The sequence below is a fragment of the Oncorhynchus kisutch genome, linkage group LG14, assembly GCF_002021735.2.
Source record: "Oncorhynchus kisutch isolate 150728-3 linkage group LG14, Okis_V2, whole genome shotgun sequence".
NCBI classification, from domain to species: Eukaryota; Metazoa; Chordata; class Actinopteri; order Salmoniformes; family Salmonidae; genus Oncorhynchus; species Oncorhynchus kisutch.
The window spans coordinates 24,344,962-24,370,375 of record NC_034187.2 but is presented as its reverse complement, the minus strand read 5'-3'; the positions used below and the strand labels follow the sequence as shown (position 1 = coordinate 24,370,375).

The 25,414-nt window shown below is 40.6% G+C and overlaps 1 protein-coding gene across 1 annotated transcript; it reads right to left on the bottom strand.

The window, feature by feature from the left end:
- Positions 1 to 1,151: 1,151 nt before the first annotated feature.
- LOC109904555 (protein AHNAK2-like) lies at positions 1,152 to 25,414 on the bottom strand. The gene is made up of 7 exons (XM_031789196.1): positions 25,360 to 25,414; positions 14,158 to 14,207; positions 13,897 to 14,007; positions 13,721 to 13,807; positions 13,446 to 13,587; positions 13,010 to 13,173; positions 1,152 to 12,938 (listed from the first exon to the last, which is right to left on the bottom strand). Exons 1-7 carry the CDS (start codon positions 25,412 to 25,414, stop codon positions 3,759 to 3,761), a joined length of 9,789 nt encoding a protein of 3,262 aa, XP_031645056.1. The 3' UTR covers positions 1,152 to 3,758.

The window sequence follows — 25,414 nt, the reverse complement described above, 5'->3', positions numbered from 1 at the left end:
CGGTAAAATCTCCCGCAGTTTTATTCTGTTAGCAAACTTTGTATCTGCACAGTTATTCCTTTAAATTAGTTTTTGTTAAATTTTCAATGAAAATTGTGAATAGTCCTTGTGCATAACATTGCATGGCGTGTTAAACGTTGAAATCAATGTTTTTTTGTTGGGTATACATTTTAAAGTGAAAAGCCTCTTGAGTAATTCTGTTGCCATGGAATTGCCCTTAAGTCACTTCCAATTGAAACAGATCCCACAAATGGAGATGCCACGACATTATTGGACATCATATACACTGTGTGTTGTACTGTTTATATTTATATGACAGTATGAAGCTCACTCATTTTCCCTCAGAGCAGGTGAACAGTTAACTGGCTATCTACCTCCCTCTTTTTATGCAATATGGACAGGGTAGGACACAGTAGGCTACTGTAGGCCTACAGTTACAACACTTGGATATAGGGTAGTGTTTATGTTGTGTGTAGATAGGGCAATTGGAGAACTGGTTAACAGTCAGTGGTCTGTCTGACTGATTCATTGTGGAGCTGCCGATGTAGCTTCGAGATATCACTGTCATCCCTGCTGCCATCCTCTCAGGCACAGACAACTTTACTGACACTGCTCTTACACAGCTGAGTGCCAAATTCATTCTGAGCTGTAGGATTAGAACACTACTACCCTCTAGTGACAGCATTCAGGTACTACTGCACTAGTTCATTCCGTTGCTGCATGCAACATGATTCACTAATAATTGCACTTCAACGCACTTCCTCAAGCAAACATACAGCTTTGCAAATGTTCCTACCATCCACATTAAATGGGAGGCATTTAGTCATGTTTATTCACTAATAATTGCAAACCTCTCCTCTCCTAGACATCTAACGTAGCTTGCCTGAGAAAGGGTCTTATGGTAGTTAAAACCACACTGTCAAATGTGCACACATACCACCAAGAGTGGGCCTACCAATTAAATTATGTTGAATAACTCATGGTCTGTAGCTAGTCAGCCTACATAATCCACAACAATGGCCCGTAGCCTGCTATAGAAACTAGCTCGATTCTACATTGCTGGATATGGCATGTCTGTAAAGAAGAAAACATCAATCTGAGTGATATTAAATGTAGATACATGTAGCAGTAAGGACATGCACTTCTTAATATATTAGAATATTTATTATTTATAGTTTTGCAAATAAATTGACTACATCAGTGCAGAATAAGGCAATAGCAACAATCAAAATAAGGCAGTATAAATGAATAAATCAACTATTTACATAGGTGTTCAAATGTTTCTACTTTGCACAAATTCAGAAAACAAAATCTATTAGTTTTACATTATGGCAAATCAAAACTAGGCATCATTATAATCAAAATATAGTTGCATCAATATATATTTTCTGCTTTTTACTGTGATTACAAGCATTCAATTTTAGCATCATGTATTTCATGGTATTACGTGTACAGATTTGAATAGTTCCTTATATGTGTTCTGTTTTTGTTCTATTAATGTTGCATGGTTTGTATGTATATCATTACGTATTCATTTTTTCAGACTCATGATCATTTATACCTTATATCTATATATGCCTGTCGAATAAAGAGCAGACATCAGAGATCATTCATAAATGCATATGGCAGTGGATTAACAAGTTCCTCTTCATTATATGTACAGCATAACAATTTGCAGAGATGTCTAAAAACAGCAATGGTCTCAGTGGTGTACAATTCCATGGTAACAGAGTGACACTGAGACTCATATATTTTACTTTAAAATATATGTCAAACCAAAATCAATGATTGCAAAGTTAAACAAACCGTACAACTCTATGCACAATGACTACTTTTAAAGCTGCATTACGTAACTTTTTGGGCAACGGGACCAAATTCACATAGAACTATGAGTTATAGATCTGTCCTTTTCTTTGAAAGCAAGAAGTGGTAGATCTGTTCTATGTGCGCTATTTCTATGCTTCCAGTTTTTACGTTTCGTTTTTGCGTCTTATATTTCCAGTTTTGTACACCAGCTTCAAACAGCTGAAAATGCTCTATTTTTAGTTATGGAAATATATTTCACAGTGGTTTAGATGGTACAATGATTCTCTACACTCTACATGCTTGTTTTGTCACATAAACTGAAATTAGGCAAACTATTACAATTTCTGCAAACAAGGAAACAACCACCAAAAATGCTGGTAACAGAATAAGGCACAAACTCTCATTCTGTTATAAAACTTTGCATTTGCACTGTTCTTCAAGTAAATGTATTTTTGTAAAATTTTCTGATTTTATGCGAAGAAAGTAGCCTATGTCAGATTAAAAAAATTCACAACAGACCTGCAAATTTGTCAGTAAATTTATTTTTTGGGGAGAACTAAATAAGCTAGACAAGGTGGGATCATTTTGTGTCAGTAAAATTAATTATGCGAGAAATGGTGGTGGAAATGCTTTTATGTGCAAATATTTACAGTATATAAAAACCATCATATTGAAGTCAATTGGAGTCACATGATGCTGCAACTCAGGGGTAGACCTAACATCGTAAATGTATATCCGATACATATCATACAATATGTTACGAATTTGCAAAAGGTATGATATGTTAAGAATTCCAATTTGTTGTGGCTAATGTTAGCTAGGTGGCTAGGTGGTTAATGTTAGCTAGACTAGGGGTTAGGGATTAAGGGTTATGGTTAGGAGTTAGGTTAAAGGGTTAAGGTTAGGGAAGGGTTAGTTATCTTGCTAAGTAGTAGCAAAGTTGCTCACAAGTAGTAAGTAGTTACAAAGTTGATAATTAGCTCAAATGCAAACGTTGTCCATGATAAGATTCAAACAGACAACCTTTCGGTTGCTAGACTTTCCTGTTATACACCCACCCCGACCAGCCACCTTACATTTATTTTTGCTTTATGTAACCTTCTGTCTTATGTAACCATACCAAACTGATTTGTATGTCGTAATTGCGTTTACTATGTTATGTCTAGTCTATGAGACCAGGCTGAATGCTATTGTGTGGTCCACCCACTATGACTTTGGAAGAGGCAAGTCACCCCGATAGATGTCAGTATTGGATGACAATTCATGTCTGAGGAAGTTGGGAGATGATGTGTATTTGCCAAAGGTTTCATGTTCGAATCCAGCGAAAGAAAGTTGTTTTTGATATTTTTGTTTTATGCCTGTCCCAAATCCTTAACCTTTACCTTAAACATTTGGAGTTAATGTCTAACTTTAATAATTAATGCATAAACTTAAAGAAAAATTCCACCCGGAAACGATCTTTTGGTATTTGTTTCATTAGTTCATTGTTGACATAGTCCCAAAATGTTTTGCTTGTCTGCAATCAAGTTTTCAAAATATGTAACTTTCAAAATATAGAAATCATCCCTGCTGCAAATTGCATCATACGGGGATGATTTATGTATTTTGAAAATGACATTTTTTAAACTTGATTGCATATTTTCTTTATGCAGATTTTTGAATATTCCCAATTGGATGGAAACCTAGCTGCTGTCACTCTGTTACTGTGGAATTGACCTGGTCTCAGCGGAAGTAATTACATTGACAAAGTTGGCTTTTACAACGCTACCTGTATCATGGGGCTTGTATGCCAATTTGTGTACTTATATAGTGTACTAGGTAAACACTCAAAACATTGAACTGTATATATTAAAACTTGGTCATAAATGAAAGCACAATTAATAAGAGCACAATAATAATCTGACTGATATTACTCCTCAATGGAGGGATTTATCATACTGTATTCCTCCCAGTCACTCCAATTCAGCCCCATCAAAAAATGTAATTTTCTCAGACTGCATAGTGTCTTTTATCTGTTTGATAGATGAGGCTGTTTCATCTGAGATGGGCTCAGCCACAAAAACATGTGTCATTTTTTGGGTTATGAAAACCGTTTCCTTGTCAGTGCCTGACATTTCCCTAACTACATGCCTCTCAATAACTGTTTGCCCATCACTCTGTGTTTTGTTGGTGTCGTCCACTGACCAAGATGCAGAAGAAACTCCGGTGGTCCCTGTCGGCAATCCAAAATCTGTTAAGAGTGTGGCCTTCTGTGTGTCTGGTATTGCTTGTATATTGGATGTGCTGACATGTGTACCAGACTCCAATTTTAGGGTGTCCACTGATGAGGAGGAAACTCCGGAGGACATTGGAATGGTGACTTTATCTGCCAAGTAGGGTTCAAAGGCAATCAATGTTGTCCTTGCTGTGGAGGTGATGACATCACCCTGTACCTCAGTGGCAATAGAGTCAGAATATTTCACTGTGACTTTGGTTGGAGAGGCCAATGGTGGACCAAATTGTTCGCTTGTGACTGTTGAACTAATATCTGCAAAAGCATCCGATGAGTGTACTGAAAAGGTCAAGCTGGCGTCTTGTTCCACAGAATCAGGACTTTTCTCACTTCCTCCTTTCTCAGAAGTGTCTTTTTCTAAAATCTTGGCAGATTCTGAAGGAGAAGATAGTCCAAATGTGGGAAACTTAACCCACCCAAATTTAGATTTTTCTTTGGCTTCTTCCTCTTTATGCACAGACTGGGTTTCAACACTGGTTTGAGCATTTAGTTTGGTTTTCCCTGAGGCTGTTATATCTTCCCTTGAGCCTGTGAGCTTCTCTTCCACTTCCTCTAATTTGGGAACATCAAATTCAACATCAATGCTTCTTAATACCTCCCCAAATGTTGTCAAAGTCAACTTTGGTGATTTCTCTGGTCCTTGTGGTTTTACTTGAATCTCATAATTCTCCAAAATAACATTTGGATTTATATCATCATGTTCATTCTCAGGTTTGGATTTTGAAATGCTCAATCTGGGCATTTTAAAGGTTGGAAGTTTGAATTTACTAGGCGAGCCTTGACCTTTGCTGGGGGAACCATGGCCTTTATCATCAATTGTCAGTTTTGAAACTTCAACTTCATGAACATACACTTCGGCTATTGCCATTCCACCTTTAACTGAGGGCCTTTCAGATCCAGCATCATGTAGCTGTACTTCTCTAGATCCTTTAATGTCAACTGTGTCCCCGTGTTCGGGTAAATCAATTTGTAATGAAGCTCCAAGTAGTTGATCTATAATTTCTACCCCAGGCACTTTAATATCCTTCTCTGTATCAGAGACATCGACTACATCCTTTGACGTTGCGCCAAATTTAGGGAATTTGAATGTTGCCATTTTGAATCCCATCTCTGATGTTTCTAGTTTTCCATCAACTGATAAATCTTCATGTTTCATTTCAACTTGACTCTCCGGAGCTTTCATTTCCACCTCAGGCTCTTTGACCTCCACATTTCCCTCTGAAAGCGAAATGTCCACCTTTGGACGACTGACATCAATCTCAGGTGGTTTCACTTCTGGTTTGGAAAACAATCCAAATGACATCTGTGGTATTTTCATTTTCACATCAATTCCTGTAGCAGCTCCATCGGGCATTTCAATTTCACCAGAAGGCACTTCGATATCAACATCAGGTGGTTGGACCTCCACTTGGTTCTCTGGTAAAGTGACATCTATGACTTTCTTTGATACACTGAAATCCATCTCAGGACCTTTTACCTTTGGCAATGATATTCCAAATTTGGGTAGTTTGAACTTACTTCCTTGTCCCTCAAGCTCAATATCATGTTTCACTTCAACTTGAATCTCTGGAGCTGTCATTTCCACCTCAGGCTCTTTGACCTCCACTTTTCCCTCTGGAAGACAAATATCCACCTTTGGAAGACTGACATCAACCTCAGGTGATTTCACTTCTGGTTTTGAAAACCATCCAAATGACATCCGTGGCTTTTTCATTTTCACATCAATTTCTGTAGCAGCTCCCTCAGGCATTTCAACTTCACCAGAAGACACTTTGAGTTCAATTCTAGGTGGTTGGACCTCCACGCTGGCCTCTGGTAAAGTGACAATTTCAAGTGTTTTACTCTTCACATCCACATCTATAGATGGGCCTTTAAGGTCAACACTTGGCTTTTCAATGTTCATTGCTGACATTGTCAGTTTGAGTTCTGGAATTTCAGATCCATGACCCTTGATGCCCTTGTCCATATCAGGTACCTCTACTGTGATGTTTGGAGCTGCTGCTCCAAATTGAGGGAATTTTAAAGTTGGCATTTTGAATATTGAGGGGGAGCCTACGGTATCTTTCACCTCAATTTGAATCTCTGGAGCTTCAATTTCCATCTCAGGCGCTTTGACCTCCACATTTTCTCCTGGAAGAGAAATATCCACCTCTGGAAGACTGACATCAACCTCGGGTGCTTTAACTTCTGGTTTTGAAAATCCAAATTTGGGGAATGACATTCGGGGCTTTTTCAATTTCACATCAATGTCTTTAGAGACTGCTTCTGGTTTTTCAACTTCAACAGAGGGCACTCCTACTTCAACATCAGATAGTTGGTCTGCTCTTTTCTCTGGTAAGTTGACATCTACATCTGTCTTTGAGATACTTAAGTCAAATTCAGGACCTTTAACCTTCGGCAATGAGATTCCAAATTTTGGTAGTTTGAACTTACTTCCTTGTCCCTGAAGCTCAATTCCATGTTTCATTTCAACTTGAATTTCTGGAGATTTAATTTCCACCTCTGACTCTTTGACCTCCACCTTTACCTCTGGAAGAGAAATATCCCCCTTTGGAAGACTGACATCAACATCCGGTGCTTTCACTTCTGGTTTTGAAAACCATCCAAATGACATTCGTGGCTTTCTCATTTTTACATCAATTTCTGTAGTAACTCCCTCAGGAATTTCACATTTACCAGAAGGCACTTTGAGTTCAGTGCTAGGTGGTTGGACCTCCACGCTGGCCTCTGGTAAAGTGACAATGTCAAGTATTTTGCTCTTCACATCCACATCTATAGATGGACCTTTAAGGTCAACACTTGGCTTTTCAATGTTAATTGCTGACATTGTCAGTTTGAGCTCTGGAATTTCAGATCCATGAACCTTGACATCCTTGTCCACATCAGGTACCTCTACTGTGATATTTGGAGCAGCTGCTCCAAATTGAGGGAAATTTAAAGTTGGCATTTTGAATCTTGAGGGGGAGCCTACAGTATCTTTCACCTCAATTTGAATCTCTGGAGCTTCAATTTCCACCTCAGGCTCTTTGACCTCCACCCTTTCCTCTGGAAGAGAAATATCCACCTCTGGAAGACTGACATCAACCTCGGGTGCTTTAACTTCTGGTTTTGAAAATCCAAATTTGGGGAAAGACATTCTGGGCTTTTTCAATTTCACATCAATGCCTTTAGAGACTGCTTCTGGTATTTCAACTTCAACAGAGGGCACTCCTACTTCAACATCAGGTAGACGGTCTGCTCTTCTCTCTGGTAAGTTGACATCTACATTTGTCTTTGAGATACTTAAGTCAAATTCAGGACCTTTAACCTTCGGCAATGAGATTCCAAATTTTGGTAGTTTGAACTTACTTCCTTGTCCCTCAAGCTCAATTCCATGTTTCATTTCAACTTGAATTTCTGGAGATTTAATTTCCACCTCTGACTCTTTGACCTCCACCTTTACCTCTGGAAGAGAAATGTCCCCCTTTGGAAGTCTGATATCAACCTCCGATGCTTTCACTTCTGGTTTTGAAAACCATCCAAATGACATCCGTGGCTTTCTCATTTTTACATCAATTTCTGTAGCAACTCCCTCAGGGATTTCACCTTTACCAGAAGGCACTTTGAGTTCAGTGCTAGGTGGTTGGTCCTCCACGCTGGCCTCTGGTAAAGTGACAATGTCAAGTCTTTTGCTCTTCACATCCACATCTATAGATGGTCCTTTAAGGTCAACACTTGGCTTTTCAATGTTAATTGCTGACATTGTCAGTTTGGGTTCTGGAATTTCAGATCCATGAACCTTGACGTCCTTGTCCACATCAGGTACCTCTACTGTGATGTTTGGAGCAGCTGCTCCAAATTGAGGGAATTTTAAAGTTGGCATTTTGAATCTTGAGGTGGAGCCTACGGTATCTTTCACCTCAACTTGAATCTCTGGAGCTTCAATTTCCATCTCAGGCTCTTTGACCTCCACATTTTCTCCTGGAAGAGAAATATCCACCTCTGGAAGACTGACATCAACCTCAGGTGCTTTAACTTCTGGTTTTGAAAATCCAAATTTGGGGAATGACATTCGGGGCTTTTTCAATTTCACATCAATGTCTTTAGAGACTGCTTCTGGTATTTCAACTTCAACAGAGGGCACTCCTACTTCAAAATCAGGTAGATGGTCTGCTCTTCTCTCTGGTAAGTTGACATCTACACCTGTCTTTGAGATACTTAAGTCAAATTCAGGACCTTTAACCTTCGGCAATGAGATTCCAAATTTTGGTAGTTTGAACTTACTTCCTTGTCCCTCAAGCTCAATTCCATGTTTCATTTCAACTTGAATTTCTGGAGCTTTAATTTCCACCTCTGACTCTTTGACCTCCACCTTTTCCTCTGGAAGAGAAATGTCCCCCTTTGGAAGACTGACATCAACCTCTGGTGCTTTCACTTCTGGTTTTGAAAACCATCCAAATGACATCCGGGGCTTTCTCATTTTTACATCAATTTCTGTAGCAACTCCCTCAGGAATTTCACCTTTACCAGAAGGCACTTTGAGTTCAGTGCTAGGTGGTTGGACCTCCACGCTGGCCTCTGGTAAAGTGACAATGTCAAGTATTTTGCTCTTCACATCCACATCTATAGATGGACCTTTAAGGTCAACACTTGGCTTTTCAATGTTAATTGCTGACATTGTTAGTTTGAGTTCTGGAATTTCAGATCCATGAACCTTGACGTCCTTGTCCACATCAGGTACCTCTACTGTGATGTTTGGAGCAGCTGCTCCAAATTGAGGGAATTTTAAAGTTGGCATTTTGAATCTTGAGGGGGAGCCTACAGTATCTTTCACCTCAATTTGAATCTCTGGAGCTTCAATTTCCATCTCAGGCTCTTTGACCTCCACATTTTCTTCTGGAAGAGAAATATCCACCTCTGGAAGACTGACATCAACCTCGGGTGCTTTAACTTCTGGTTTTGAAAATCCAAATTTGGGGAATGACATTCGGGGCTTTTTCAATTTCACATCAATATCTTTAGAAACTGCTTCTGGTTTTTCAACTTTAACAGAGGGCACTCCAACTTCAACATCAGGTAGTTGGACTGCTCTTCTCTCTGGTAAGTTGACATCTACATCTGTCTTTGAGATACTTAAGTCAAATTCAGGACCTTTCACCTTCGGCAATGAGATTCCAAATTTAGGTAGTTTGAACATACTTCCTTGTCCATGAAGCTCAATATCATGTTCCACTTCAACTTGACTCTCTGGAGCTTTAAATTCCACCTCTGGCTCTTTGAACTTTACCTTTCCTTCTGGAAGCAAAATGCCCACCTTTGGAAGACTGACATCAACCTCCGGTGCTTTCACTTCTGGTTTTGAAAACCATCCAAATGACTTCCGGGGCTTCTTCATTTTCACATCAATCTCTGTAGCAGCTCCCTCTGGCATTTGAACTTGACCAGAAGGCACTTCGATTTCAACATCAGGTGGTTGGACCTCCACTTTGTCCTCTGGTAAAGTGACATCTATGACTTTCTTTGATAAACCTAAATCAATCTCAGGACCTTTTACCTTTGGCATTGAGATTCCAAATTTGGGTAGTTTGAACTTACTTCCTTGTCCCTCAAGCTCAATATCATGTTTCATTTCAACTTGAATCTCTGGAGCTGTCATTTCCACCTCTGACTTTTTGACCCCCACATTTCCTTCTGGAAGAGAAATATTCACCTTTGGAAGACTGACATCAACCTCACATACTTCAGGTTTTGAAAATCCAAGCCCTGGAAATGAAATCCGTGGCTTTTTCACTTTCACATCAATCTCTGTAGCAGCTCGCTCAGGCATTTGAACTTCACCAGAAGACACTTTGAGTTCAACATCAGGTGGTTGGATCTCCATGTTGGTCTCTGGTAAAGTGACATCTATGTCTTTCTTCGATACACCTAAATCTATCTCAGGACCTTTTACTTTTGTTAATGAAATTCCCTGATTTGGCAGTTTAAACTTGCTTCCTTGCCCCTCCAGTTCAAGTCCTTTAGTCTTCACATCCACATCTATAGATGGGATCTTAACACTAGATTTTTTAAAGTCACTCTGTTTTTCAAAGTCAACTTCATGTACTTTTCCTGATATTGACAGCTTGGGTTCTGGACTTTCAGTTCCATGAAGTTTGATATCCTTGTCCACATCAGGTAACTCTACTGTGACGATTGGAGCAACTGCTCCAAATTTAGGGAATTTTAAAGTTGGGATTTTAAATCTTGTATCTTTCACTTCCACTTGAAGCTTTGGAACTTCAATTTCCACCTCAGGCAATTTGACCTCCATGTTTCCCTCGGGAAGAGAGATGTCTGGTTTTAGCACACCAACATCAATCCCTGGGGCTTTAACTCCAAATTTGGGGAATGACATCTGTCGTTTTTTCATTTTCACATCAATATCTTTATAAACTGTTTCTGGTATTTCAACTTCAACGGAGGGTACTTCGGCTTCAACATCCGGTATTTGGATGTCTCCTCTCCCGACATCAACAGATTGGACATCAATGCCCATAACTGCTTCTTCAATGTCAGATGAAGGTACCTCTAGCATTGTTTCTGAGCTTAAAGTTCGTATTGTAGGTGTTTGAAGGTCTGTCACATGAGTTTTGATAGTGGAATATTCAGAATCTGGTACTTTGCTGAGTTTAATTTCAGCCTCTGACATTTTCATTTCAAGGTGCAATGCATTGCTTTCATCTTTGACCTCATCCTTCTTTTCCACCGAGGTGTCTCTTTTTGGTAGTCCAATCCCAATGTCTGAGAATCTAATATCCGTTTGTGTTATTCCAAACCTAGGCATTGAAATATTTGCTTTCTTTGACTTCTTATCTAATCCTTTAGTGTAAGTGGCAGGTATACGATTTCTCTCCTCAGATGTGATGGTTGGCCCCTCAGGTACTGGTACTGCCAACTTAGGCTCCAGAATTTCACCAGTCTCTTTTTCCTTTTCCACTTTGTTGGGAGTTCCTTTTTGTTGTATAGTTTCCATTCCAGCTTTCTCTATGTTCTCTCGTTTATGGAGTTCAATTTGGATTTCATCCTCATTGGTCTTTCCAGCTTCCTGTTTTGTTTTTGTATGGTCAATTTCTGTCATAGTAATAGGTTCATGAGCACCTAGATCAAAAAGTTGGGTCTTTGGCAATTTGAATGTGGTAACTGAGCTCCTGCTCAACTTTTCTGGTAAAGCATTTATGTCAGTCTTTTTGGCATAAGTGTCCAACTGTGCCTTTATGTCTGTGATTTTAGATAGGGTGGCATCTACTCTTTCTGCATTCACGTCTGTCATTGTGATTTGTTGATGAGCAGGCAGGCCTGCAATGTCACCCTGCGGCAGCTTGAACCCTGGCAATTTGGAGACAGCTTCTTTAACTCTATCAACGTCTATAACCATCTGTACAGTCTGCGCCTGGATTTCTTCAACAGGAAGAGTGAATGCTGTTTTAGGCTGTTTTATCACTGGGGCCTTGGTGCTAGTTAATGATGCATCTTCTATGCCTGGGATCTCAATATCCTCACGGCTTGGAAGTATCCTTAACCCCTTATCCTCAACCGTAAGGCCTTTCACGTCCTTTTCTACAATCTTCACATCTGTCATTTTTATGGGTTTGTCAGTTACAAAGTCAGCAGGGTCCACCCTCTGCAGTTTGAATTTGGGAGCAGATCCTGTACCAATTTGTGCTAAAACATCATCAATGCTTCTCTCTGTAGGTAACTTTGAAGCTTGTATTTCCATCTGCGAGTCTGGTTCCATTGTAATACTGATGACCTTAGCATGTATGCTAATTTCCTGTGCATTCACATCAGTTTTAACATATGTTTCTTTCAAGTGTTGTTCTTGTCCAATCTGAGGGGATTTCCTGATAAATCCTATATCTGACATGTCAAGGCAGATGTCTACTTTTGGCATGCTCATTTCCTTATCAGTGGAGGGTAGGGTTTTCCCTGAACTCTCATTGATGATTACTTGAGTGTTGATATCAATTGGGAGTTGACACTCCTCCAGCTCAGTATGTGATACTACAGTTGGGCTCAGCAATGTATTGTCATGTGCAGACAGATCAGATGTTATCATATCTGTTCTTGGTGTCTTCAGGTTTTTTAGTGATACTTTTACTGGTATGTTTTGCTTGTGTTTGTCTTTTTTCTCATTTCCCTTGAATGTAAACTTTAGTTCTGACCTCTCTTTATTCTCTTTCTTCTTTGTCTTTCCCTCTGGAGATTTCTTGGTTGAGGGACTTTCTTGATCAGCAAGAGCAACTGTTATGTCTGTGGTTTTCAAAGTTTTGTCCAGACTAATGAGTTCTACCTTGTGTTTTTTCATTTCAGAGCCTGCCAGGTCTGGAATAATACATTCATTTCTCATCTTGGTGGGTTCAATTTTTTCAGATTCTGATTCTAACACATATACTTGAGATATATCTACTGATGCGCTCTCTAGACCATCTGGTGAGTGTATGTCATCTTGACTCTGTTGATTTTCCATACCCTCTACACGTTCTACAGTTAGTATGTCTATGTCCTGGTCCGGCTGTTCAACAGACATGCTCTTGCGGCCCTTCATCTTCATGCTTGATAACTTTATCTTATGCTTCTTTGTCTTGCCCTTGACAGCCTCCTGAGATTTTATTGGCGACTCTGTGTCACTTGTTGTAGGGCTAAGCTCCAGCTTCCTCTTATCATCTGCCTCTGAAGTACTGTGAGACCTCTTAAAATGGGACTTTTGACTTTTGCTGAAGGAGGGGAACTTGGGCCAAGAGATTCGGTCACCATGCCTTTTTGTCTTTGAATGTCCCCTCATTTCCGGAGAGGAACCTTCTTCCACCTGTAGGATAACAAAAAGTGAATAGCTGATTGATTGCTGAATGAGAAAAAGAGCCAAAGACTTAACACTACTCTACATATCCAGAAAAAGAACATAGTGATAGTTACTTGGATGATTTCAAGGGCTGGTTCACTCTCAAGTGTGGATGTCTTTATTGGTTTGCGTTTCAGAAGTAACTCCATCTTGTAAGGCTGGGCATGTTCCAATATCTGTAGAGCATCTTCATATGTAACATCGTCAAAATACACAGTGGCACTGAGTATCTGATCACCTGAATGAACAAAAGGAAGACATAGAAATACCAATAAATCAACATTTGAACTGTAGAACTCTAGCATATACGATCATTCAAAGCCAAAAATGTGGGAGTCTCTTACCCTGGATAGCAAAAGCAATCTTGGCTCCGTTACTTCACATTTAACCTATTTCACTCCACATTTCACTGATATGTCCTTTGCTTTCAGGTTAACTTTTTATAGGCTATAGGCTACTTTTTTGGTTCAGCTTCTGAAAGAACATCGTATGAGCTGGTTGTCTGCTTACCCTCATGTAGACTAAGAAGCTTTGAGGCTGGTGACTCTGGCCTCACTTCTTTGATGAAGATTCCCTCCTTCCCTCCACTTACAACGAGGCCCTCGGCACATGTCTCTTTTGCCATTTTCACAATCACTCCTGACTCTGGGCTCTGAGTTTACACGGAAAAAAAATTATGAAAGAAAAACATGAGAAATGTTGAACTACCAACATGTTATGTACCACCAATGAAACACTGAAGCCATGCTTCTCCATGAGTTAAAGATAATGCAGTCTTGTCTGACCTCCAGTTGACTCATCTTGGCAGGGGAGCGCTTTTCAAACAGGGACCCAAAACCTCTCTTTCCTTTTTTGCCACTCCCACCTCCACCCTAAAATGAATGTTAAAGAAATCAGACGGTCTGACAAAATTCACACTGCAAGTCAACATGATGGTTGGATGAAATATACAGCATTGTACCTGTTTATCACTGTCCTTGTATTTGTCAGTCTCAGGGTATTCATCTACAGGGGAGGATCCTTGAGGGCGAGGTCTCTCCCCCTCTATAAACTCAGATGACTCTTCACATATCTACAACAAAAATATGTTCAAAGTAAGTTCCTTTTGTTACTATATGGAGATTCATTCAAATGAGTTGGGTGTCTTTCCCATAGTCTTTAGTATTCACATGATGTCCACCAATGTAACCAATAGGTTTGCCATATCAGTAGAGCCACTCACTGAATCATCCACCGTGTCAGGCTCTGGTCCCTTCAGCCTTCGTCCGGACCCTACTCAAAATAAAGAATAAAAAGAGAAAAATAATAAGAGCATATTTAGTTCAAGGTAAACCACCACAGTTCTCAAAAGGTTGAAACCCACTGGTTGGTGCTTATTTATAAAACCCTCTTAGGCCTCACTCCCCCCTATCTGCGATATCTACGGCAACCCTCATCCTCCACATACAACACCCATTCTGCCAGTCACATTCTGTTAAAGGTCCCCAAAGCACACACATCCCTGGGTCGCTCCTGTTTTCAGTTTGTTGCAGCTAGCGACTGGAACGAGCTGCAACAAACACTCAAACTGGACAGTTTTATCTCCATCTCTTCATTTAAAGACTCAATCATGGACACTCTTACTGACAGCTGTGGCTGCTTTGCGTTATGTATTGTTGTCTCTACCCTCTTGCCCTTTGTGCTGTTGTCTGTGTCCAATAATGTTTGTACCATGTTTTGTGCTACTACCATGTTGTGTTGCTGACATGTTGTTGTTATGTTGCTACCATGCTGTGCCATCATGTGTTGCTGCCTTGCTATGTTGTTGTCTTAGGTCTCTCTTTATGTAGTGTTGTGTTGTCTCTCTTGTCGTGATGTGTGTTTTGTCCTATATTTATATTTATGTATTTTAAAAATGTTATCCCAGCCCCCGTCCCTGCAGGAGGCCTTTTGCCTTTTGGTAGGCCGTCATTCTAAATAATAATTAGTTTTTAACTGACTTGCCTATTTAAATAAATGTTAAGTAAAATAAAATACAAATAAAGCCTCAGAATATCTCTCATTAGGTAACCAGGTATTAGATAAGATTTCCATGTTTTGTTCACATCTATTGTGAATATTATCGGGATATAACATTATCAAAATATTTCAGATGATTGTCCCTCCCTCCCTGTCTGACCAGGGTATCAGAGTTCTTTAGAGATACTAAAGCCCAGGAGGAGATTATTGGAAGTTCTTCCTGGCAAGAATTCCCAAATGAACCAGCTTTCACAGCTGCCTGTTAAGTGATCCACTCTATTGATCTGGAGATTTAACTCAAAATTTGCCTTGAAGTCTGCAGTAGGTAAGGGAGTGTAGTTTTCAAAATGTATCATCCGGATCAATGTGATTGTTATTATTATCATCTTTGATATACAATCATACTGTGATCATGTTTTCCATTGTCACGTTACCCCTGCGCTGATGTCACTTGAGTATCCATTTCTGAGAATAAAACAAATATTCAAAAACAAATAATGCTATCAATGTTATCATATTAACCACCCTCGTGGTTGGACTGAAGCTTCACAATAGGCCTACTGGAAGTCACTGGTCAGATCCTTGCAGCGGTGAAAAGCAGTGGTGTCTCATAAAATCAGAAGATGCAGTGGGGTTGAATAAACTCTCTTCATGTTGATGTGAAAATCAAGATTGTCTATCAAAAATGCTGTAACAAGGTTACAGGTAAGACAAGTTCCCTGCTCAGTATTATCCAATGCTGAGTTTACATTCTGAGATGCTGTATGTGATATCGATTGACTTAGGCAAGTAAACATGTTTGATGTGTTCTGGTCGAAACATTGCAAGCAATAAAGTGTAGAGAGCCCAAAACATGTATGAAAACATTCACAAGATTTTAGAATCGTAAATGAATTGACATTGTATGCCCCACTTGAAAACATGCTGGTTAGTTTGAGCGATAAGTAATGGGGAATTGCTGTGTATACAATTCTTTGTTTGCTTGTGAGTTTGTGTGTATACTGTGATGTTAACAGACACTGAGAGACGAGAAGCAAGTACATGGAGTGAAAGTTAAATAAATAACTGACATGAAACAAACAAGGACAGCGTCTGGACAGGGGAAACATAACGACAATAATGCTGACACGGGGATCAAACCAAGGAACAGACAGATATAGAAGGAGCAATCAACAAAGTAATGGAGTCCAGGTGAGTCTAAAGAAGCGCTGGTGCGCGTTTAACAATGGTGACAGATTTGCGTAATGATGGGCAGCCTGGCGCCCTCAAGCACCAGGAAGGGGGAGCGGGAGCAGGCGTGACATACACTATGTGTGGGAACTTCCTATTGAAAGGGTGTGTCATTCCCTTAGCAAGTACCTTATGAGGATCAAGGCTCAGGTGGTTCAAAGGGAGTCACACTATACAGTAGAACAACTTTTTCGACATGACCATGTGTCAGTGCTGTGTCAGTGTGTCAGTATTAAACTGCACATACAGTGCCTTCAGAAAGTAACCATACCCCTTGACTTCCACGTTTTGTTGTGTTACAGACTGAATTCAAAATGGATTAAATAAATACAAATCCTCACCCATCTACACACTATACCCCATGGCTGGTGTGTTTACGGACATATTCAATCAATCCTTATCCCAGTCTGCTGTTCCCACATGCTTCAAGAGGGCCACCATTGTTCCTGTTCCCAAGAAAGCTAATGTAACTGAGCTAAACGACTACCGCCCCGTAGCACTCACTTCCGTCATCATTAAGTGATTTGAGAGACTAGTCAAGGACCATATCACCTCCACCCTACCTGCTTACTGCCCAAATAGGTCCACAGACGATGCAATCTCAACCACACTGCACACTGCCCTAACCCATCTGGACAAGAGGAATACCTATGTGAGAATGCTGTTCATCGACTACAGCTCAGCATTTAACACCATAGTACCCTCCAAACTCGTCATCAAGCTCGAGACCCTGGCTCTCGACCCCGCCCTGTGCAACTGGGTACTGGACTTCCTGACGTGCCGCCCCCAGGTGGTGAGGGTAGGTAACAACATCTCCACCCCGCTGATCCTCAACACTGGGGCCCCACAAGGGTGCATTTTGAGCCCTCTCCTGTACTCCCTGTTCACCCACGACTGCGTGGCCACCCACGCCTCCAACTCAATCATCAAGTTTGCGGACGACACTACAGTGGTAGGCTTGATTATCAACAACGACGAGATGGCCTAAAGGGAGGAGGAGAGGGCCCTCGGAGTGTGGTGTCAGGAAAATAACCTCACACTCAAAGTCAACAAAACTAAGGAGATGATTGTGGACTTCAGGAAACAGCAGAGGGAGCACCCCCCTATCCACATGGATGGGACAGTAGTGGAGAGGGTAGTAAGTTTTAAGTTCCTCGGCGTACACATCACAGACAAACTGAATTGGTCCACCCACACAGACAGCATCGTGAAGAAGGCGCAGCAGCGCCTCTTCAACCTCAGGAGGCTGAAGAAATTTGGCTTGTCACCAAAAACACTCACAAACTTCTACAGATGCACAATCGAGAGCATCCTGTCGGGCTGTATCACCGCCTGGTACGGCAACTGCTCCGCCCACAACCGTAAGGCTCTCCAGAGGGTAGTGAGGTCTGCACAACGCATCACCGGGGGTAAACTACCTGCCCTCCAGGACACCTACACCACCCGATGTCACAGGAAGGCCATAAAGATCATCAAGGACAACAACCACCCGAGCCACTGCCTGTTCACCCCACTATCATCCAGAAGGCGAGGTCAGTACAGGTGCATCAAAGCTGGGACCGAGAGACTGAAAAACAGCTTCTATCTCAAGGCCATCAGACTGTTAAACAGCCACCACTAACATTGAGTGGCTGCTGCCAACACACTGACTCAACTCCAGCCACTTTAATAATGGGAATTGATGGAAATTGATGGAAAATATATCACTTGCCACTTTAAACAATGCTACTTAATATTATGTTTACATACCCTACATTATTCATCTCATCTCATATGTATATACTGTACTCGATACCATCTACTGCATCTTGCTTATGCCGTTCTGTGCCATCACTCATTCATATATCTTTATGTACATATTCTTTATCCCTTTACACTTGTGTGTATAAGGTAGTAGTTTTGGAATTGTTAGGTTAGATTCGTTGGTTATTACTGCATTGTCGGAACTCGAAGCACAAGCATTTCGCTACACTTGCATTAACATCTGCTAACCATGTGTATGTGACAAATAAATTTGATTTGATTTGAATGTGTGAAAACGTGTTTTTTTATGTTTGCAAATGTATTGAAAATGAAATACAGAAATATATGTTTTACATAAGTATTCAGACCCCCATTAGCCAATACTTTGTAGAAGCACCTTCGGCAGAGATTACAGCGGTGAGTCTTTCTGGGTAAGTCTGTAAGAGCTTTCCACACCTGGATTGTGCAACATTTGCCCGTCATTTTTTACAATATTCTTCAAGCACTGTCATATTGGTTGTGGATCATTGCTGGATGTAGCGTGGTTCGTTCTGCGTTGTGTACTTTTAATTAGGACGCTGCCACAACTGAAGGTCTGCTAGTTGAATTATTTTGATTTGCCCTGCACACGAAGAGACAACACACATTATGTTAACCCTTGGCGCAGTCCTAGCTCTCAGGCACCTTGCTAGCCGAATGTCAGGCAAAAGAGCACCAAAAGGAAATAACAGGTGCTGCGTGCACACATTCAATGCACAACAGCACAACATACAATACAAGTAAAATGATACAGAACATAATTCGGACAAAATAAAAGACATACGTGCACACGAAGAGACAACACACATTATGTTAACCCTTGGCGCAGTCACAGCTCTCAAGCACCTGCGCAAGCACATGGACACTCACTCAAACACTGTCCCAAGTACTCACAAGTTACAATAGATACCCTAGATAGCGAGCTTTGTGAAACTTGTTAACATAAACCTTTATATTATCCACATTGTAACAAACTTATGGTAGCATAACAGTACATTGTGTAACATTACCACGGTTTTATATTGAACAATTTCGGAGCCAAGGACAACAATACTTGCTAGCCAAAGGTCAGGCAAAAGAGAACAATAAGGGGGTACGGAAATACAGATAACCCGCGATGGGCCAAACCAAAATATACAAAACTTTTACAATCACATGTATGTACAATATTGATATGAAAAAGTGTTTTTACACCAAATAAATACATTAGCTATGCAGCTGTAATTAACTAAAAGATTAACTAAAAGACTAAGAGATTTGTCTTGCTGAAAGGTGAGTACATCTCCCAGTGTCTGATGGAAAGCAGACTGAACCAGGTTTTCGTCTAGGAATTTGCCTGTGCTTAGCTCCATTCCGTTTCTGTTTTGTCCTGAAAAACTCCCCAGTCCTTAACAATTACAAACATACCCATAACATGATGCAGCCACTATGCTTGAAAATATGGAGAGTGGTAACTCAGTAATGTGTTGTATTGGATTTGCCCCAAACATAACACTTTGTATTCAGGACAAAAAGTGAATTGCTTTGCCACATTTTTTACAGTATTACTTTAGTGCCTTGTTGCAAACAGGATGCATGTTTTGGAATATGTGTATTATGTCCATGCTACCCACACAGCCTACCCTCACTGTAGGCTATCTGCTAGCTGTTGGCTAGAGCACACGTGCCAAGACTAGAGTAGGCACTTTTGCTATTTAACGCAACAGTTTTTGACAAAACTATTGTGACAGAAATCAGTAGAGTTAAATATAGGATGGAAACACACTGAACTTTCAATTTTTATTTAGTTAAATTAAAAGGTAAGCAAAAATATTTTGTGTACTACTGTGCACTACTGTCACGCCCTGACCATAGAGAGCTGATTATTCTGTTTATGTTGGTTGTTGGTTATGTTGGAGCTGTTTATTCTCTATGTTGGTTGGGTCGGGGTGTGATTTAGGGTGGGTTATCTAGGGGAATTGTATTGTATTTCTATGGTGGCCTGATATGGTACCCAATCAGAGGCAGCTGTTTATCGTTGTCTCTGATTGGGGGATCATATTTAGGTAGCCATTTTCCCATTGTGCTTTGTGGGATCTTGTCTAGATATAGTTGCCAGTGAGCATTATTATTAGCTGCACGTTTTGTTGTTTTGTTCTTTGAAATGTTCATTTCCAAAATAAGATAGAAACATACCACGCTGCATCTTGGTCTACTCCTTATGACGAACGTGACAACTACGTCATCACACACTGATTTTTATTGGCAACAAGTCTATTTGGTGGAAACACACCACTAGTGGGAAAAAGCACATATTTTCTTCATGAAGATTTTAGAATATTCGCATGAAAATCAGTTGCCGGCCTCCCGGGTTCGCGCCCAGGCTCTGTCGTAATTGGCCGCAACCGGGAGGTCCGTAGGGCGACGCACAATTGGCCTAGCGTCGTCCGGGTTAGGGAGGGCTTGGCCGGTAGGGATGTCCTTGTCTCATCGCGCACCAGCGATTCCTGTGGCGGGCCGGGCGCAATGCGGGCTAACCAAGGATGCCAGGTGCACGGTGTTTCCTCCGACACATTGGTGCGGCTGGTTTCCGGGTTGGATGCTCGCTGTGTTGAGAAGCAGTCTGGCTTGGTTGGGTTGTGTATCGGAGGATGCATGACTTTCAACCTTCGTCTCTCCGGAGCCCGTACGGGAGTTGTAGCGATGAGACAAGATAGTAGCTACTAAAACAATTGGATACCACGAAATTGGGGAGAAAAAAGGGGTAAATTTTAAAATAAAATAAAAATCAGTTGCCAATCAGATGGAAACCTAGCTAGTGTTGTGAAATGTAAAAATCATCATTAGTCCATAATAATCATGATGTCAAGACAATAAAAGAAGCTCCCGAGTGGTGCAGCGGTCTACTGCATCTCAGTGCTAGAGGCATCACTACAGACACTCTGGTTTGAATCCAGGCTGTATCACAACCGGCCCGGGTTTGGCTGACGTAGGCCGTCATCGTAAATAAGAATTGACTTGCCTAGTTAAATAACTACTACTACTATGTTTGCTTGTCCAACACAGGTTCAGCCAAGGCTAATTCAACCACATAAGAACACTTTCATGGAGAAATTCTTATATCAAGAGGGCTTACCTGAAGGAAATATCTCACCCTTAAAGCTAAAGTAGCAACCTGCTTTATCCATTTAATACAGCCTCAGACAGATTCCACTCAAACAACAGACTGGATGAAACTCCCAACATAGCTGCTATGTTTTTGCTCCCAAGAGAGTAAGAGCAATCAACCTTTGATGAAGGGTGGATACTGCCCATTTTTTGGGTTCCGGTTCAGTTGCAGCTCAGCCTTCTAGATCAATCTTGTAACAGTATGAGTAACACACAGCAGGGGACAGTCTGCCAAATCCTAGGACTGGAGTTGCAAATCATATTTTAAATACTTCTCATGAAGGTGTGGATGTTCTCCAAAATACATATTTGAATTTAACCATTTCCACTCCTACAAGGGATGTACACCGCAGCTATAAATATAGAAATATTATGTAAACTTTACAGTATTTAGTAATTTCCACTCTCATCTCACAGAGACTTCTTTACACACTTTTTTCCTTCAGATTGACTGATTTTCAGCAAACGCTGTATACATGTTCAGAGAGAAGGGTAATAATGGAGAGGGTCATGACTGTGGAGAGAGACAGTGGACAGTGTTTTCTGAGGAACAAGGGGACTCTTCCTGTGTGGGCTGAAAGGAAGGGCATACTTCAAATAATCCGAAACAATTCCAAATTGATATCTCTATTAAAAAATAGCCAGAATTGCTGATGTTCATGTTATATTATATTTTGTTGGCAGGGGCTGGCATATATTCCTCATACCAAGACTGGCACTTAGCGTGGAGAAACTCCCTACTCAAATATTTGTCATATGGGTGCAGCAGAAAGGTGACACACTAAAAGTATCTAAGTTAATTCACTGTCTGCCATACTTTATGTAAGTTGTCCCTACAAACTGTGTTGACATAGTAATGGCATACTGTAGGCAGGTGTAGTTAGGTAACCAGTTTTATAGTTGGTGTGTAATTGTACATTGAGTTTTATGTGATTACACGTTTAAATGATTCATTTTTCCGTCCTTAGATTTGTCAGCAAACTCTCCGTTACTGTACAATTTAAAAGGTCCCCTCAATGTTCAAATGTATTTGCACATCTCTAAAATTGTGCAAGTCACAAACAATTATAACAGTTGGGTAAGTAATCTGTAATAATGTCTAACCACATCGTACATGACAATGTAATTACTGTGTAAAACACATTGTTTTAGTGACACTTATATAAAGTGGGACCAAATAATGAATTCTGCATTCCATCAGGTAATACCATAAATTAATGGCCATTCAAGGACAGGGCCAACTCACAGACACATACTGTGCACATTTCTGCTCTGTTTGTCCTCTGCTGTTCAGGACCCAAAACACATTAGTCGATATGACTATTACTTTATAATAGCAAAATATTTGACATTGTAAAGATTTGACAAAACAGTACAGGGAATATGTTGGAACATTTCATTGAGTTAATCTAGCATGACTCACGTCGGGTGCAACTGCACCATTGTCTTTGGGTGTGGTCACCCTCAAGGCTGCGTCTAGCTAGCAATAATGTGGTAGAGAATGGGCCTCAGTCTCCTCCCTGAATAACGTGTTGTAAAACTAAATGTTACTCTCAGTCTTAAACAGAGCCAACATCAAATCAAAAGTAAATAGTCATGCTTCTACACCGGAATTGCTTGTTGTTTGGGGTTTTAGGCTGGGTTTCTGTACAGCACTTTGTGACATCAGCTGATGTAAGAAGGGCTTTATAAATACATTTTATTGATTGAAATTTGGTTGATGTGCAATTTCCTGTTAATAAATGGGATTGCACCTTGATATGTGAAAGGCAATTCAAAATCTTGTCTACGAATGCATTTGTATCAACAGTGGCTACATAACTATTTTGTAATTATATATACTCAAATAAATAATGTCATAATAAAAACCTGGAGCACTACAGCATTGTTTTTTCCTCTAACAACTTTATCAAACATCTTCTCTGAACATAACCAGCTGACTAATGACCCTTATTACAGCCATTTGTCACGCCCTGACCTTAGAGAGACGTTTTTCTATTTGGTTAGGTCAGGGTGTGATTTGGGGTGGGCATTCTATGTAGTCTATTCCTTTGTTTTTGGCCGAGTATGGTTCCCAATCAGAGGCAATATCATCTCGTTGTCTCTGATTGGGGATCATACTTAGGCAGCCCTTTTTCCCACTTTCTGTTGTGGCATCTTTTTTTTGTTAGTTGCTGGTTTAGCGCTACATTACTTTACGTGTCGTTTATCTTTCTTGTTTTTGCGGGTTGTTCATTTAATAAATTCTAAATGTACGCCTACGACGCTGGCATTTACTTCCTCATAGGCCCTGGGAGGACCCTGAGCTCTGCTCATTAGCCAAATACATTAGCCAAATGAATTACATGTCCCTCGTTTACAGGGAAGCAGGGCATGATTCCTATCCAATTTTAGAAGAGACACAAGCTCCTTTCTCTGGGGGGTGGTTTGTTTGCATTTAAAGTATAATCAGATTTCTGACAGGGAGAAAAAAACAGAATTGGATTTCTCCCCACGATTATTTGGACATGGGACTGTGATCCCGCATGCTTTCAATCTAGCAGGCCACAACATTAATTGATACCTAACGTGGCAGGAGTTTCATAATGGTTTAGGAATTCAACTATCAGAATTAGCCCCTATTCTCACATGATGCCCTCCCAATACTAGTACAAAAAATAGCCCCACTGGGAGTACATGTCCATGCATATATTACATTTATAAGCAAACAATAAGTGAATACCCACCCTCTAATGGGACCTGTACTGCTGAATACTTCTATACAGAGGGGCAAAGTACAATAATATGTCTATAAAAGTCAGCAACATCCCCCAGACTGTCTGTAAGAGATTGCCAATGTATATGGTGTATAATTGATGATATTGTTGATGATATCTTAAGTGGACTTTCAATGGGCTCTAATGCTGAGTAGACCATCTATTACAGTAATTCTGGGCCAGTATTTGGCACAGGTCTCTGCTCAGGGGAGAGGACACTTATATCTCATTAGATCATCGCCATCCCTGCCCCATTTTGGCTTCAGTCCCTCCCAGGCCTAGGAATTCACTTTCCTCCATAACCTTGAGCCTGTGCCCAAGTAAAGCACTTTTTGTACAAAAGTATGATACACTAAATACTGCATTGTAAATGGAATGCTTATATTTGTCCTATTACACACACGTGTGTAATGGAAATGTGTTTCTTGCACACCCCAACTCCCCCTGAGACACCCACAGGGAGTGGGGTCACAGCCAGGGTCACCACTGTACAGCAACACAGGAAAAATGAGGGTTAAGTGCCTTGTTTAACAGCACAGCAACAGAGATTTTTACATTCTAGGCTCCGGTATTCAAACCAGCAACCTTTCGTTTACTGGCCCAACACTATAACTTCGAGGCTACCTGCCGCACAATGCATACAAAATCAATCGGAAAGCGATGCGAAATTCACAATAGTGTGTTGTATAAAAAGATTCTGATTTGGTTGAGTTGTCAACTAACATGAATTCAAAGTGAAATAAACAAAAAATGTCACCCTGTCATTGGATTTAGGCTAAAAGGTTAAAAAGGACACAATTCCCTTACGTTGATGACAAATCCAATCAGTTTTCCACATTGATTCAACGTCATCACAAAGATTTTCTTTGTTGAAATGGCATGGAAACCATGTTGATTCAATCAGTTTTTGCCCAGTGGGATGGACCCTTACAGATTATGTTAGAGAATAACATTGAGATGATATGGACTGCATTTGTCAAGAAAATGTAATTATTTAAGTCAAGATAATATGCAAAAATGAACATTATTTGAAAATGTCAGGGACAAAATCATTTACATTATCAAAATCTAATTACAATGTCCACAAATATGGGCTATGTTACAAACTTTCAATGAGTTCGGCCTTCAGAATTTGTGTCTATATGAAACTTAAATAGGTTAAGTTTACATTGTGAATGACAGATGGTGAACTGTGCATTCATCATTTGATACATTCTGCCTGGGCTCTTGGATAATAACTATACCCCTGGAAAAAAGTACATCAACTCATGTAAACACATCAAGCACATCCCTATGCAGCAGGCACACCCAGGCAGCACACTGCAGACACACCCATCCACACACTGCAGGCAAGCAGACAAGCAGCAGGTCAGCAACACGACTCAGCACTCTGCTCTTAGCAGCAGCAGCCTCCCAACACACTCACTCACACATGCTGAGCTCTAGCGCTGAATCAAGGAATAGTTGAGGACAACCATAGAAACAGAGATAGGAGAGAGAGGGATGCCCACCTGTGCCCAGCGAGCCATGCCAGTTGGGGAAGCCCAGGTTGAAACAGTCGCACAT